The sequence below is a fragment of the Cricetulus griseus genome, chromosome 7, assembly GCF_003668045.3.
Source record: "Cricetulus griseus strain 17A/GY chromosome 7, alternate assembly CriGri-PICRH-1.0, whole genome shotgun sequence".
Taxonomy (NCBI): domain Eukaryota; kingdom Metazoa; phylum Chordata; class Mammalia; order Rodentia; family Cricetidae; genus Cricetulus; species Cricetulus griseus.
The window spans coordinates 27,324,118-27,336,854 of NC_048600.1; the positions used below are offsets into that span (position 1 = coordinate 27,324,118).

The window sequence follows — 12,737 nt, forward strand, 5'->3', positions numbered from 1 at the left end:
GTCTCATAAATTTTGTGTGTGTGTGTGTGTGTGTGTGTGTGTGTGTGTATTTTGGCATTATAGGGGTTTCTCTGTGTAACTTTGTCCTGGAACTCTATAGATCAGGCTGTCCTGGAACTCAGATATCCACCTTCCTCTGTTTCCTGAGCTCTGGGATTAAAGGTGTGGGTTATCACCCAGCCATAAATAATATTTAAATACTCTTTTTCTAGGAAAGCATTTCACTATTGAGAATGGAAAATGAAATTCTCAGCCATTTCCTTGTGTATTCTGTAATTACAGTTCTATCTATTGCTGAACTACTTGTGTGGTGTTGGGAAACTGTCTCAGTTTGCTCTCTGCTGCTATGATAAAGTCTATGACCAAAGCAGCTTGGGGAGGAGAGGATGTATGTCTCTCACTTCATGTCATACATAGTCCATCCTTAAGAGAAGTCAGAGCAGCAGCTCAAGAAGGAACCTGCAGGTGGTGGCTCTGTCCACAGTACATACGAGTATATGTATGTGGTTTTGTATATGTCTGTTAGGCTATGTTATGAAGGGGTGATGGTGTTCAGTTTTAAGAAAGAACTGTCTTGATCATCCTCTGTTGCTTAAAGGATTGATTTCTCTTGAGGGGCTTAAATAATGTCTGGATGAAAGTAATAACTCACCATGTTTCTCTATTTCTTCTTCTGTAGTTATGGACATCAGACAGTGCAGGAGAAGAATGCGATGCAGCGGAGGGGGCCGAAAACTAAAGGTGTCCAGGGTGCCGTCCTCCATCCCCTCAAGAAAACCTTTTTACATCTCCATTCCTTATTCCACTTGGATTTCCTCTAGCAAGGAAGCCCATTCATGTGTATGGGATCAACTGTTTATAGTCTTTTCACACTGCAGCTTTGGGAAACTCCATCCCTTGATTTGTGTTGTCTCGGCCTTCCTGGTGTGCAGTTACTGCTGTAGAAAAGTATCAATAGCTTCATTTCATATAAACACGAGTAACTTCCAGACACTTGTGTAGAGGACTGACAGTGCATTTGGTATTTAAGTAATCTGAACCAGTTCTTCAAGTGGCTGTGTTTTGTATTACTGTGAAGATATGGAAATGTAGTACATTACAATTTAAAATAATTGTAATAATAACTTCCTGATTTCTACATTCCCTCTCTGACCCTCCTCGGGGGTTTCCTTTCAGAAGCAACTTTTCCATACTCGTACTGCATATTCCTTTTTAGTAGGAATCCAGAAGTGTTAGATTAAATGGGAAAGCTCTTAATGCATCCAGTCTTGGGTCACAGATCAAAATGTCTCCTATGTCACATATTCTGGAGGTTACGTCTGTCTGTGACAACAGGGAATTTCCTTTATGCATTCTTCATTTGCTGCTGTTTGAGTTGACAACTTCCTTCCCAATAAAAATTCACTTACACCTCCTGCCTTTGTAGCTCTGGTATTCACTTTACCTTGTAATAGAAGTAGCATGTTGCTGCCAGAAAACAAGCATTGCTTTGGGCAAATTAAAATGCATGTCCTTTCTTGATACACTAGAAAGGGAAAATAAAGTACACAAGTCCAGGTCTAAATCAGTACTTTTCCATGCAGATTCGTGCACATGTGAGAGGGTGTCCAGTTTGTCCAGTGATTGTTCTTTAGAGAGAGGGACCCACTATATTGTGTTTGCTAATCATTGACTGTAGTCCCAAAAAAGCCTTGTGAAAATCTTATGCCCTATGTAACAGCAGAGTAACATAAAATAAAACTACATTTTATAAAACATTTATTACGGCTTTGTAACAGTTGCATACCTGTATTTTAGGGAACAGGTGAATCTACTACTTTTTGAAATTTATTGCTATTTCTTTTCTGTAAAATGTAGTGGTGATCACACCCATATTTCTGCATTGTCGTACACTTGTGGGTGCCTGACACGGTGTAAAATTGAACTATATTTCTCTAGTTTATCTCATGGGCATCTGTCCCTCAGATGTGAATGATAATCTGGTTAGGTGTCATGTGGAATAAAGTGGACATTTGAAAACTAGAAAAGCTATTCATGTTCCGATGAGTGCCTTGACTGCTGTTAGAATGGTTGCTTCAATTACATGAGCTTTCTGAGAGCAGGAGTTCTGGTTCCAGCTAACCCACTTTGTAAGTATTCTGTCTACCAGCTGCACATTCAAAGTCATGTTGCTTTTATAGTATCTGTGATTTTTTTTAAACCTCTATTAGTTTGAGGAATGATTTTTCAAGGCAGCATAATTTTAAAAAATAGCATTGTAGGTTTATCTTACTTTCTGAAATTTGAGTGTGGAACAAACAGTTGCTGTGTGCTTGCTCTCTGGCTCTCTTCTTTCCCTTCTATTTCTCTTGACTCGTTTTCTTCCTTTCCCTCTCAGAGCTTTGTACATGCTAGAATGTGTCCACTTGGGTACATTCCCAGCTCCTTAAACTTAAGAGAATAAAAAGAATTTAATGGGCTGAGAGTTGGTGGCTCACGCCTTTAATCCCAGCACTTCGGAGGCAGCGGCAGGTGGATCTCTGAGTTTGAGGCCAGCCTGGTCTACAGAGTGGGTACCAGGATTGGCTCCAAAGCTACACAGAGAAACCCTGTCTCGAGTGAAAAAAAAAAATTCAACAGCATTTTAAAAGGTGAAGATGGATGGGGTATACTTGATAAGGTAGTCAGGCACTATGTGCTTGTCTTTTATCCCAGCACTTGGAAGGTAGAGGCAAGCAGCTGAGTTTGACCAGTCAGGGCTACATGGTGAGTAGTAACACACCTTACTGTTAGAAAGCTTGTTTAGAATTGATAAGGCTCTAAGTTTGATCCATAGTACCTTGAAAACAAATGCAAAGAAAGAAAAACAAGACAGTTCATGGGAGTTTGTTTCCCCTGAATTTAAATCTGTATGATACTGCTTTTTTAAATTACTGATACTTGAGTGAAGATGAGACTGTTGTGCATTTGATCGGGGAGACTTTCCTGTGTTGAGCAGTAAATGGTGAGTAAAGTCAGATGATGGGTAAGTGGGGTGGCCTCTCTGCTCTCTACTCAGTCCCAAGGTTGTATAGGTGGCTCAGACCTTCAAAGTGCTTACTGCTTTTTTAGAGGATTGGGGTTTGGTCTCCAGAACTCCTGAAACTCCTCTAGGGGGCCCTTGTTGGTCATTCCTGTGCATGTACACACAGAGAATAATCTTTGAAAAGTAAGAATGTCTTCTTCACTTAGAAGAACTTAATATATAAAGTCCTGGTGTCTTTGACCTTCTTGTTTATGGGTCTCCCAGCATTAAATGGGAAAATGACATATTTCCTCAGGAGAGAGTGTAAGGAAGGGTTTGGAGTGAGGTGAGAGACATAAAGCCATGCTTTAGGGCTTTCTTTTTCTCTAATTTTCATTTCTGGGTATTGGACCCAGGGCCTTATGCTACTAGGCAGTTGCGGTATACCCAGCCCTTGAATTTTTGAAGTTTCTTTCCAAGGCTTTGTGTGGTGCCTCACAACTTTAGAACCAGGAAAATAAATAGGGCTAGGCTAGCAACTTTTTTTTGAAATTACTTGAGTATAAGATGGTTTGATGGAGTGGTGAAGAGAGAATAGCCTAGAAGTCAAGCCTTCTGGCTTCCTCATGTACTCACTGATGTTAGGGCTCAGAGACCAGGTATCAGAACTTTGGTCCACACAACTTACAGCTGCCACCTTAGTCTGAATTTCACTTTCCTTAGCTATAAAAGATGCACAACCTATCCTTGCCTGTGAGGATCAGGAATCAAAGTACATCAAAGAATTTCCAGATGTGTGGAGGATTGTAGGTATTAGAAGGGAGGGGTAATAGGTTGAGCATGGTAGCAAGCACCTATGATTCCAGCTAGCTTCCGAAGAGGCAAGAAGACCCTTTCTCAGCCAGGTATGGTAGCACACATCTGTAACCTCCGTATTTTGGAGACAGAGGCCATCCTTAACTACATAGTGAGTTCAAGGCCAACCTGGGTTACATGAGACCCTCCTGTCTTTAAAAAAAAAAAAAAAAAATTCCTGCTCAAAAGAAGGGCTGGTTGGGCTGGAGAGCACTGACTGCTCTTCCAGAGGTCCGGAGTTCAATTCCCAGCAACTACATGGTGGCTCACAAACCATCTGTAATGAGACCTGGTGCTGTCTTCTGGCCTGCCAGGGATACATGCAGATAGAACACTGTATAAATAATAAATAAATAAATAGACAAATGGGGAGGGCTGCTGGTAAAGCTCAGTGATATACACAAGAGCCAAAGGTTTTGTATATCCTAAATTAGACTAGAGGGTTCTAATAAAGTGAAATTCTACTTATTACCCTAGATTATCAAGGACACAGAAAATGACTAACTTGGGAACGAAAGGCTTAGAAAACTATTAAGCAGTTATTTTGCTTCTAATTAGTGTTCTATAATGGAAAGCTAGGAGAAGGTTCCATTGCTAAGTTAGAAAAAAAAAAAAAAAAAAAACAGGACTCAGAAGAAATGTCTTTGCTTCTGTTTGGTCAAGAGTTTACTTGCCTGGTGTGTTAGCACAGACCTGTACCACACTTGGGAGGCTCAGACTGGGTTGCACAGAGGCTATTCTCAGGAGGTGTGGAGGGGAGCCTACTGTTGTAACTGTTAGTAGTAATGGAAATGATTTCAAGTCTCTCCTGTTAATGAGATTTTTAAAGTAAGTTTGTGTGCATTGGCGTTTTGCCTGCATTCATGTTTGTGAGACATCGGATCCCCTGAACCTACGGGTACAGACAGTTATGAGCTGCCATATGGGTGCTAGGAGTTGAACCTGGGTCCTCTGGAAAAGCAGCCAGTCTTCTTATTTGTCTACACACACACAAGTTACATATATTCTGACAGAGCACCTAACTCCATGTCTGCATAGCTAATATGTGTAGTAACCACTGACCTGAACATCCTGAGCTATAAGATGCTGTTCGAGGCTGTCATCTTAAGAGTTGTATGTGTTGAGCTGGGCATGGTAGTACATATCTATGGTCCTAGCACTTGGGAGGCAAAGGTAGGTGGGTATCTGTGAGTTTGAGGTCAATCTGGTATATGTAGAGTTGCAGGACAGCCAGGGATGCAGGCTACCATGTTTAAAGAACAAAAAAGCAAGAGTTAATTTATGTGTATGAGTGTTTTGCTTTTGTGTATGTCTGTGCACCACATGTGTGCCTGGTGTCCTTGGAGGCCAGCAGGGGGCGTCAGATCCCCTGGAATTGGATTTGGAATTGTAAATCCACCCTACCTCTCTCCCTCCCTCCCTCCCTCCCTCTCTCTCCCTCCCTCACCCTCTCCCTTTTCTTCTCCCTCTCCCTCTCCCTGTGTATGTGTTGGGAACCTGATTCCTGCAAAAACTAGTACTCTTAACTGTTGAACCAGCTCTCCAACCCCCAATATTTTAGGGTTTTTTGTTTGTTTTCGAGACAGGGTTTCTCTGTGGCTTTGGAACCTGTCCTGGAACTCCATCTGTAGACCATGCTGGCCTGGAACTCGAAGAGATCAGCCTGCCAGTGCTGGGATTAAAGGTGTATACCATTACTGCTCGGTAAAAGTATTTTTAAAAATCTGAAATAACAGGCATGACTTGGCTTTCTATAAAAGCAGTTCTCATTTGTGTTGGGTTTATTCTTTTTATTTTAATTCAGTGTATGTGGCAGATGGAGTTACAGACTGTTCCTGCTACCCACTTTTGAGTGCTGGTAACACCTAACTCAGGTCCTTTGCAAAAGGAGCCATCTATAAACATGAAAATGTTTGTTTTTGTTCATATTGATCTGCCTCTAAGTGTTATGCTGATCTGGCTGAAGTGGTTAGTGCTTGACTACTATATGTGGAATACTGGGTTCTCACAGCATCATGTAAACTAGGTGTGGTGCATGTCTGTATCTCCAGCACTGGGGATGTAGAAGCAGGGGTATCAGAAGTTCCAGGCCATTTCTAGACTACCTGGTGAGTTCCAGGCCAACCTAGGCTGTGTGAGACCAAGTTAAACACCAGAATGAATATTTTTGGTTTTTCAAGACAGGGTTTCTCTGTGGCTTTGGAGGCTGTCCTGGAAGTAGCTCTTGTAGACCAGGCTGGTCTCGAACTCACTGAGATCGCCTGCTTCTGCCTCCCGAGTGCTGGGACTAAAGGCTTGCACCACCAACACCCGATTATAAGTCCCTATTTCAAGTAATCTTTGACATCCACAAGTCAGGGTTCAAATTATGACTCTAATGATGTTCATCTTTGATTTAGCAATATAGTCCATTGCTTTAGGATCAAAGAGCTCCACTGGGGAAAATACAGAGCCAGCAGAACACCTAAGACGGCCATGCTGGATAAAAGACAGCACGGCAGAACTGGCACATACAGCTTGGTGTGCCGGCCCATGTGCCTGTCATCCTAGCACTAGGAGGCTGACACCAAACAGCCAGGGCTGTGTGGAGAAGCTCTCAAGGTTGAAAAACTGACAGTATGGTGACATCTGGCCTTCAAGCGTTTATTGTTTTGGGATTTGTTTGGTTTTGGCGGTTTGGTGTGCTGTCTGGGATAGGCTTATTTTGTAACCCAGGCATTCCTCCCTCAGCTTCCCAAGTGCTGTGATGACAGCATGAGCCAGCACACTTGGCTTCAAGCTTTTTATTCTTTTACTCTCAAAAGAGTTTTTTAGAAATACGTTCCTGCTAGGTAATGTTCTCATTATAAATGTAACTGGCTTCAGTGTTTGAAATTCTTATTATAAATGTATGTACACTTACTGCCAGGTCATCCTTTTACTGTTTGCCAGTTAAAGATAAATACCTCCAGTTTCATAGCACTGCTGGGCCCTCCACCACAATGTGCGTGACCCTTCTTACAGTCAGCCTCCTCCCACACTGGTCTCTTCCACTATTGCTTCATATGTGTGACTTAGAGCATACACATGAGGTAGAAATAATGACATGTCACGTCCAAAATTAGGTTTTACATACTCTTCCATCTCACATTCTTCCCTCTCTGTTACTATGGACTTAACAGTCTTAGACAGGCTTTTGGGACGGTCTCATCCTCCTGTCTCGGCCTCACCGGCGTGCTAGTACTACACTGAGAAAAGTCAGTATTGATGCTCTGAGCGCACTGGGGAAAACCCCAGAGGGATGGATAGGAGCACAAGCCACCAGCTGAAGACTTTAGTTTGACAAGAATTCTACAGCTGCAGCAAACATTTGAGATCATTGCAGCCCTACCTGATCCTCAGAAACAAGATCAGAAATGTTTACTGGGTTGGAGAGATGCTGCACAGGTAAGAGCACCCACCTGGTGGCTCAGAACTTGTAACCAGTTCCAGGGGATCTGATGCCACCTTCTTGCCCCCAAGCACGTACATGGTACACAAACACAATGCAAATAAAACTTACCCATTAGTTCCATCACCCGAGAGGCAGAAAAAGGCAGATCCAGGAGTTCAAGGCAGCCAGGGCTACACAGAGAAACCCTGACTCAAAAAACAAAACAAAAAACTTTTTTTTTTGGGGGTGGGGGGTTCGAGACAGGGTTTCTCTGTATTGCTTTGGAGGTTGTCCTGGAACTCGCTCTGAAGAACAGGCTGGCCTCGAACTCCCAAGTGCTGGGATTAAAGGCGTGAGCCACCAACACCTGGCAAAAATTTTAATGAGGACAAAAAAAAAAAATTTGAAATTTACTGATCTTACCCTATGTTATGAATTCATTCAGTTGATAGACTGTGAGTCAATTTAAGTAGTACTTGTAGTTGTTAGAACCACACCACATATCTGGTTCTGTAATATTATTTACCCCCACAAATACTGAACAGTGATTTAAAAAACTTCATTTAGGGAGCTGAAGAGATGGCTCAGTGTTGGAAAACACTAGCTGGTCTTCCAGAGGTTCTGAGTTCAATTCCCAGCACCACATGGTGGCTCACGACCATCTGTAATGAGATCTGGTGACCTCTTCTGGCAGGCAGGGATACATGTAGGCAGAACACTGTATACATAATAATCTTAAAAATTTCATCTAAATGAGCAGAAAGGACTGAAGCTGTAGCTCAGTGCTTGCCTAGCATGCATGATGTTCTGAGTTTAATAACCAGCACTGGTTATTAGTAAGCCAGGCTGGTGGCAATCACCTATCATCCCAGCATTTGGGGAAGCAGGAAGATCATTTCAAGGCCATGCTTGGTTACTAGGGCGTTTGAGGTCATCTTGGACAACCCTAACCCTGAGACCCTATCTCCAAGAAGAAAAACCTAGAGAAACAGCTGGTATAACATTTGTGTACACGCATGATGCATACATGTGGGGGAGAAATACCGTGCATGTGTGGCACCAGGGATCGACCTAACTGGGACAGTGAGGGAATGGGGAGAGGACAGACACTAAAAAGCTGGCGTTGAGTGGCCTGGGCTTTCTGATGGAGAAGCCACAGCATTAAAGCAGGTTCATTTCTGTAAAGGTGCTGTAAACATTTGCAGGACAGGGGCTACAGTGGACATTTTCTGCACACTATCAACGTCTGCACTCGGACCTGATGAAGGTTTTGCCACTCAAATGGGGCTAAAGCATTGGGGTCCTTGACATGGCCAGGCCTATGTCAAACAACACATTCACTCAGGATTTTACTTGTTCCCTACAGAGAACAACTTGGGTCATGAGAATCAAACTCTGGTTATCAGGTTTTATAGCAAGTATCTACCAATGAGCCCCCTTGAAGCTCCATTTACATATCTTACCCTACCTGTAACAGAGCCTATACTATTTCTAAGATGCTAATAATTCCTTAATTTGGGAATTTTCTTTTTTGCTGCTGAATAAAGTTGGTAAAGCTTCAAGAAATATGAATTATCTTATATTCCCAGCACCCACATGGCAGCTCACAACTGTCAGTAACTTCAGTTCCAGGGGATCCGATCACTCACATAGATATATAGGCAAAACACCAATGCATATAAAATAAAATAATTTTTAAAAAATATGAATTCTTGACTCAAAGATACCTTCAAATATGATTATGCAAGGTTCATGTACCAAGAACTCATTTCCAATGTTTTAATTCAAACCCAGTTCATACAAAACCCTAAGATCCTTTTAGAAAGAAAACTAGAAAACAAGCATGGTACAAACTGTTCAAGGGGTCTTAGTGATACATATTCTTTGCTTTTTTTTTTTTTTTTTTTTTTTTTTTGAGACAGGGTTTCACATGTGCTAGACCTGAACTTGTCCCTGCCTTTACCTCCTGAGTGCTAAGATTACAGGTGAGGTGTACAGTACCCGATTTATGTGATGATGGGGTCGAGCCAGAGCTTCATACATGCTAGGCAAGCACTCTACCCATGGAGTGACATCCTCGGCCTGGAAATGTTTAAATGGACCAGCAAACCAGACCTACTCTAACTGGATTCTACTATAACTGGCATCACATTTCTCTTGAAATTGGAAAAAAAAAAATCAGCCATTTCGTTGAGAAATGAGTCATTATTTCAAGAAAATCAAGAAAATTTTCTAAAACTTTGTATCACCTGCCCTTACACATTTTACAGAATCACCGGCAGTGGCTGTCCTGGATAGGTTCGAGAGGACCATGCATCATATGTAATATGCCACACACATGTCGCTGTGGAGGTCCTCCCCTCCTGAAATGCCTGTTTCCCTCGGGAATGCTGAGTGATGGGACCACATGAGAAACTAAATGTAAGAAGAGTATGAATGAAGAGAATAAATTGGAAGGAGCCTGGTTGAAATTATTGGTCTAAAGTGACCAAGTTCTGACTTGAGTTGATTGGCCGGCCCCACAGAAGACTCTAATTCTCCAGTTCTACCGTGGCCTGGGTCCTTAACTGAAAACCTGTTAACAACATTCAAAACCTGGTTATATGAAAGAGACACATATCGTATCTTTGCCCTTAAAAGATTCATTCTGAGCTGGGCAGTGGTGGTGCACACCTTTAATCCCAGCACTCGGAAGGCAGAGGCAGGCGGATCTCTATGAGTTTGAGACCAACCTGGTCTACAAGAGCTAGTTCCAGGATAGCCTCCAAAGCCACAGGGAAACCCTGTCTAAAAAAAACAAACAAAATCAGGACTTACCCTGAGAACTTGGGGCTTCCTGTGAATATCGTGGATTAGAAGCTTTTTTGTTTTTGTTTTTCGAGACAGGGTTTCTCTGTATTACTTTGGAGATTGGTCTGTAGACCAGGCTGGCCTCAAACTCAGAGATCCGCCTGCCTCTGCCTCTGGAGTGCTGGGATTATAGGTGTCCGCCACCACCACCTGGCCTTAAGCTTTTCAAAAACCAGTATGGTTATTCTCAGCCTACAGTTGTGACACCCCCTCCCCATCACACACTAAGATACCCTGCACATCAGATATTCACATTATTGTTCATGGAAGTAGCAAAATTACAGTTATGAAGTACCAACGAAATAATGTTATGGTTGGGGGCCACAACATGAGGAACTGTATTAAAGGGTTGCAGCACAGGAGGGTTGAGAACCACCAAACTAGCATTTACTAAACATAGCTCATTGCCTTTTTTGAGCAGGGCCTTGCAAGGAACACAAAAATATAACCTACAGCTCCATGTCCTCAAGTGTGTTAACTAGATTCTCAAAACTACCGTAAGATTCCGATCACTAAAAAGCCATACACAGCCCTCACATCTAATTTATGGGGTGAACTTTTTCTTGTTTTTTGACTAGGTATGTTATGAATGTGTGTGTATGTCTAGTTGAAAGCATTTTATATCTCAGATGTATGGATTGGGTTTAGCTAATATGCCAAAAACAAAACCAAAACAAAACGCACAAGCTCAATGTTGAAAATTATGCAAGATTTTAACTGGGACATTCCACAAGGAACAAATTTAAATCACTGTTTAGCTTTTTCAGGAAGACAACTTGAAATTTGACTGCACTGAGTTTTTTTTTTTTTTTTTAGTGCAAAAACACAACTACTGCAAACCCGAGGGATCGAGTGGGGAAAGTACTCGAGTTGGGGTTGATGGCCGCTCCTGATCACAGGAGAGAGACCGGTTAGGATTCCGGTTCCCGGAGACCCTCTGCCGGGGCACCAAGGAGCAAATCAAAGTACACCCACCCAGAAGCCTACGTAGTCAGTCCCTTGGCATTTTCAGCGACCACGGAGGCCTGGCCTCGGGCTGCAGGACTTGGGGCGGCGGCTCGCCCCCAGCGCACTGTGGCGGGCTTCACGCCCCCATCCCGTCGCCAGCGCCTGCGACACGAGGCCACACTGCAGTCCCTTCAATCAGGACGCTAAGGCGGACTCTAACCCGCGGTCACCCGGGGACAGAGGCGAGACTGTGCCGGGTCGACTCAGGACGTCCCGAGCTGACGGCCAGGAAGGCGCCAGCCAGGGCCCCAGAGGGACCAGGAAGAAACGGAGCCCCCAAGATGGCGACGAGCCCGTGCCAGGGCGGGGCGAGCCACGCCTCCCAGAATGCCGCGCGGTACCCCCTACTTCCGGCTGTGGGCAGCCCGGGGGTTCTGCCGCTGCGGCCGGAAGCGGGCTGAGTTACTCTCAGCGAGCCCCGCCCGCACTTCCGGGGCCCGGAGCGTCGCTCTAGTTCTTCCCCTGTAGGCGGCGCGGAGAAAGTTTGCGGGGCAGTGCCGGGAGGATCACCTCCCCTTCCCGATGTGAGCAGCTTCCCGAACGCTCTTGAGGTTACCCGGAGAGGTGGCGGACGGGAACATGAGGCAGCGGCTCCTTTTCCTGACCACTCTGGTGCCCCTCGTCCTGGCGCCCCGACCTCCTGAGGAACCGGGCTCTGGCTCCCACCCGCGACTTGGTAAGAGCCAGGGCAGCAAACTGGCCACGGCTGGCCCGGGAAGCTTGGAGGCACGCGCCGGGACGCCGGGGGCGCTGGGGACGGGGTCTTGGGCGACAGTGGCGAGTCTCCAAGTTTTCAGTGTGGGAAGGGGGTGTGGCTCAGGGTTTAGCGAGAGAAGAGAGTTGGGCTGGTCTCTCCGCGAGGAAGGATCTCCTGGACGGGGTCTCACCTGGGACCGGGACCGAGGGCCTGGCAGGGGTCAGGTAGCCTAGGTTTGCATTTGTGGAGGTATAAGCATGTGGATGGTTCCTGTGTGGAGTGTGAGAGGTCGAGATCCTTGGCTTGCTGATAAGTGAGTCTAAGGTGTTGTTTCTGCCAAAGCAAGACCCTGGAAGAAAGGACGGGCCCAAAGCTCCCCGACACTTGCTGGCTCTCAAACGCTAACTGCAGTTTCTTCTGTAGAAGATACTTAAGCAGTAATCTGGTTGGAAGGCGCCGACTGAAGTAGTTTCATTTGCATTTTCTGATTTGGAATCTTGGAGTTGGATTTCCAGATAATCCCTAAGCACTTGTTAAGGTGCTTGGTGGAGATAGCAAGGCTACAATGTCCTAAACCAACTCTTGGATTTGCTGGCCACCATGAAGCTTTCCTTGCAGTTTTAAACAGATTACCAGGGCTGACTTATTTAAACAGTTTTGAGCCTAGAAACTGGAGGGTTCCTGCTTAGATTTTCTGCAGATACCGGATTGTAAGGATGGACGTGCTAGAGGTGTCAAGTTTGGTGATAGGATAGATTCCTAAAACTGATATTTTAGGAATCTTTAGCTTGCAAATGTTGCCATTTAAGACACTTCAGTTAACCAGTAACAAAGGGTGAAACAGTGCATTTCCCATTGTGTGAAGTTAAGTTCTTGTCATTGTAGTATTTTATTATGCAGATTGAAACCCTGTGGGTTTTCTTTATGTTTTG

The 12,737-nt window shown here is 44.3% G+C and overlaps 2 protein-coding genes across 2 annotated transcripts in view; both read left to right on the top strand.

Moving 5' to 3' along the window:
• The window catches only part of Ywhaq (tyrosine 3-monooxygenase/tryptophan 5-monooxygenase activation protein theta), a 28,259-nt gene extending 26,500 nt beyond the window's left edge, over window positions 1-1,759 (top strand). The window contains exon 6 of the mRNA XM_027424692.2: window positions 680-1,759. Coding sequence (XP_027280493.1) covers window positions 680-739 — 60 coding nt within the window. The 3' untranslated portion in view covers window positions 740-1,759. The remainder of the gene's footprint in view (window positions 1-679) is intronic.
• Window positions 1,760-11,596: 9,837 nt separating this feature from the next.
• The window catches only part of Adam17 (ADAM metallopeptidase domain 17), a 44,049-nt gene continuing 42,908 nt past the window's right edge, over window positions 11,597-12,737 (top strand). The window contains 1 exon segment of the mRNA NM_001243992.1: window positions 11,597-11,784. Within this exon segment, the coding sequence (NP_001230921.1) occupies window positions 11,688-11,784 (97 nt within the window). The 5' untranslated portion in view covers window positions 11,597-11,687.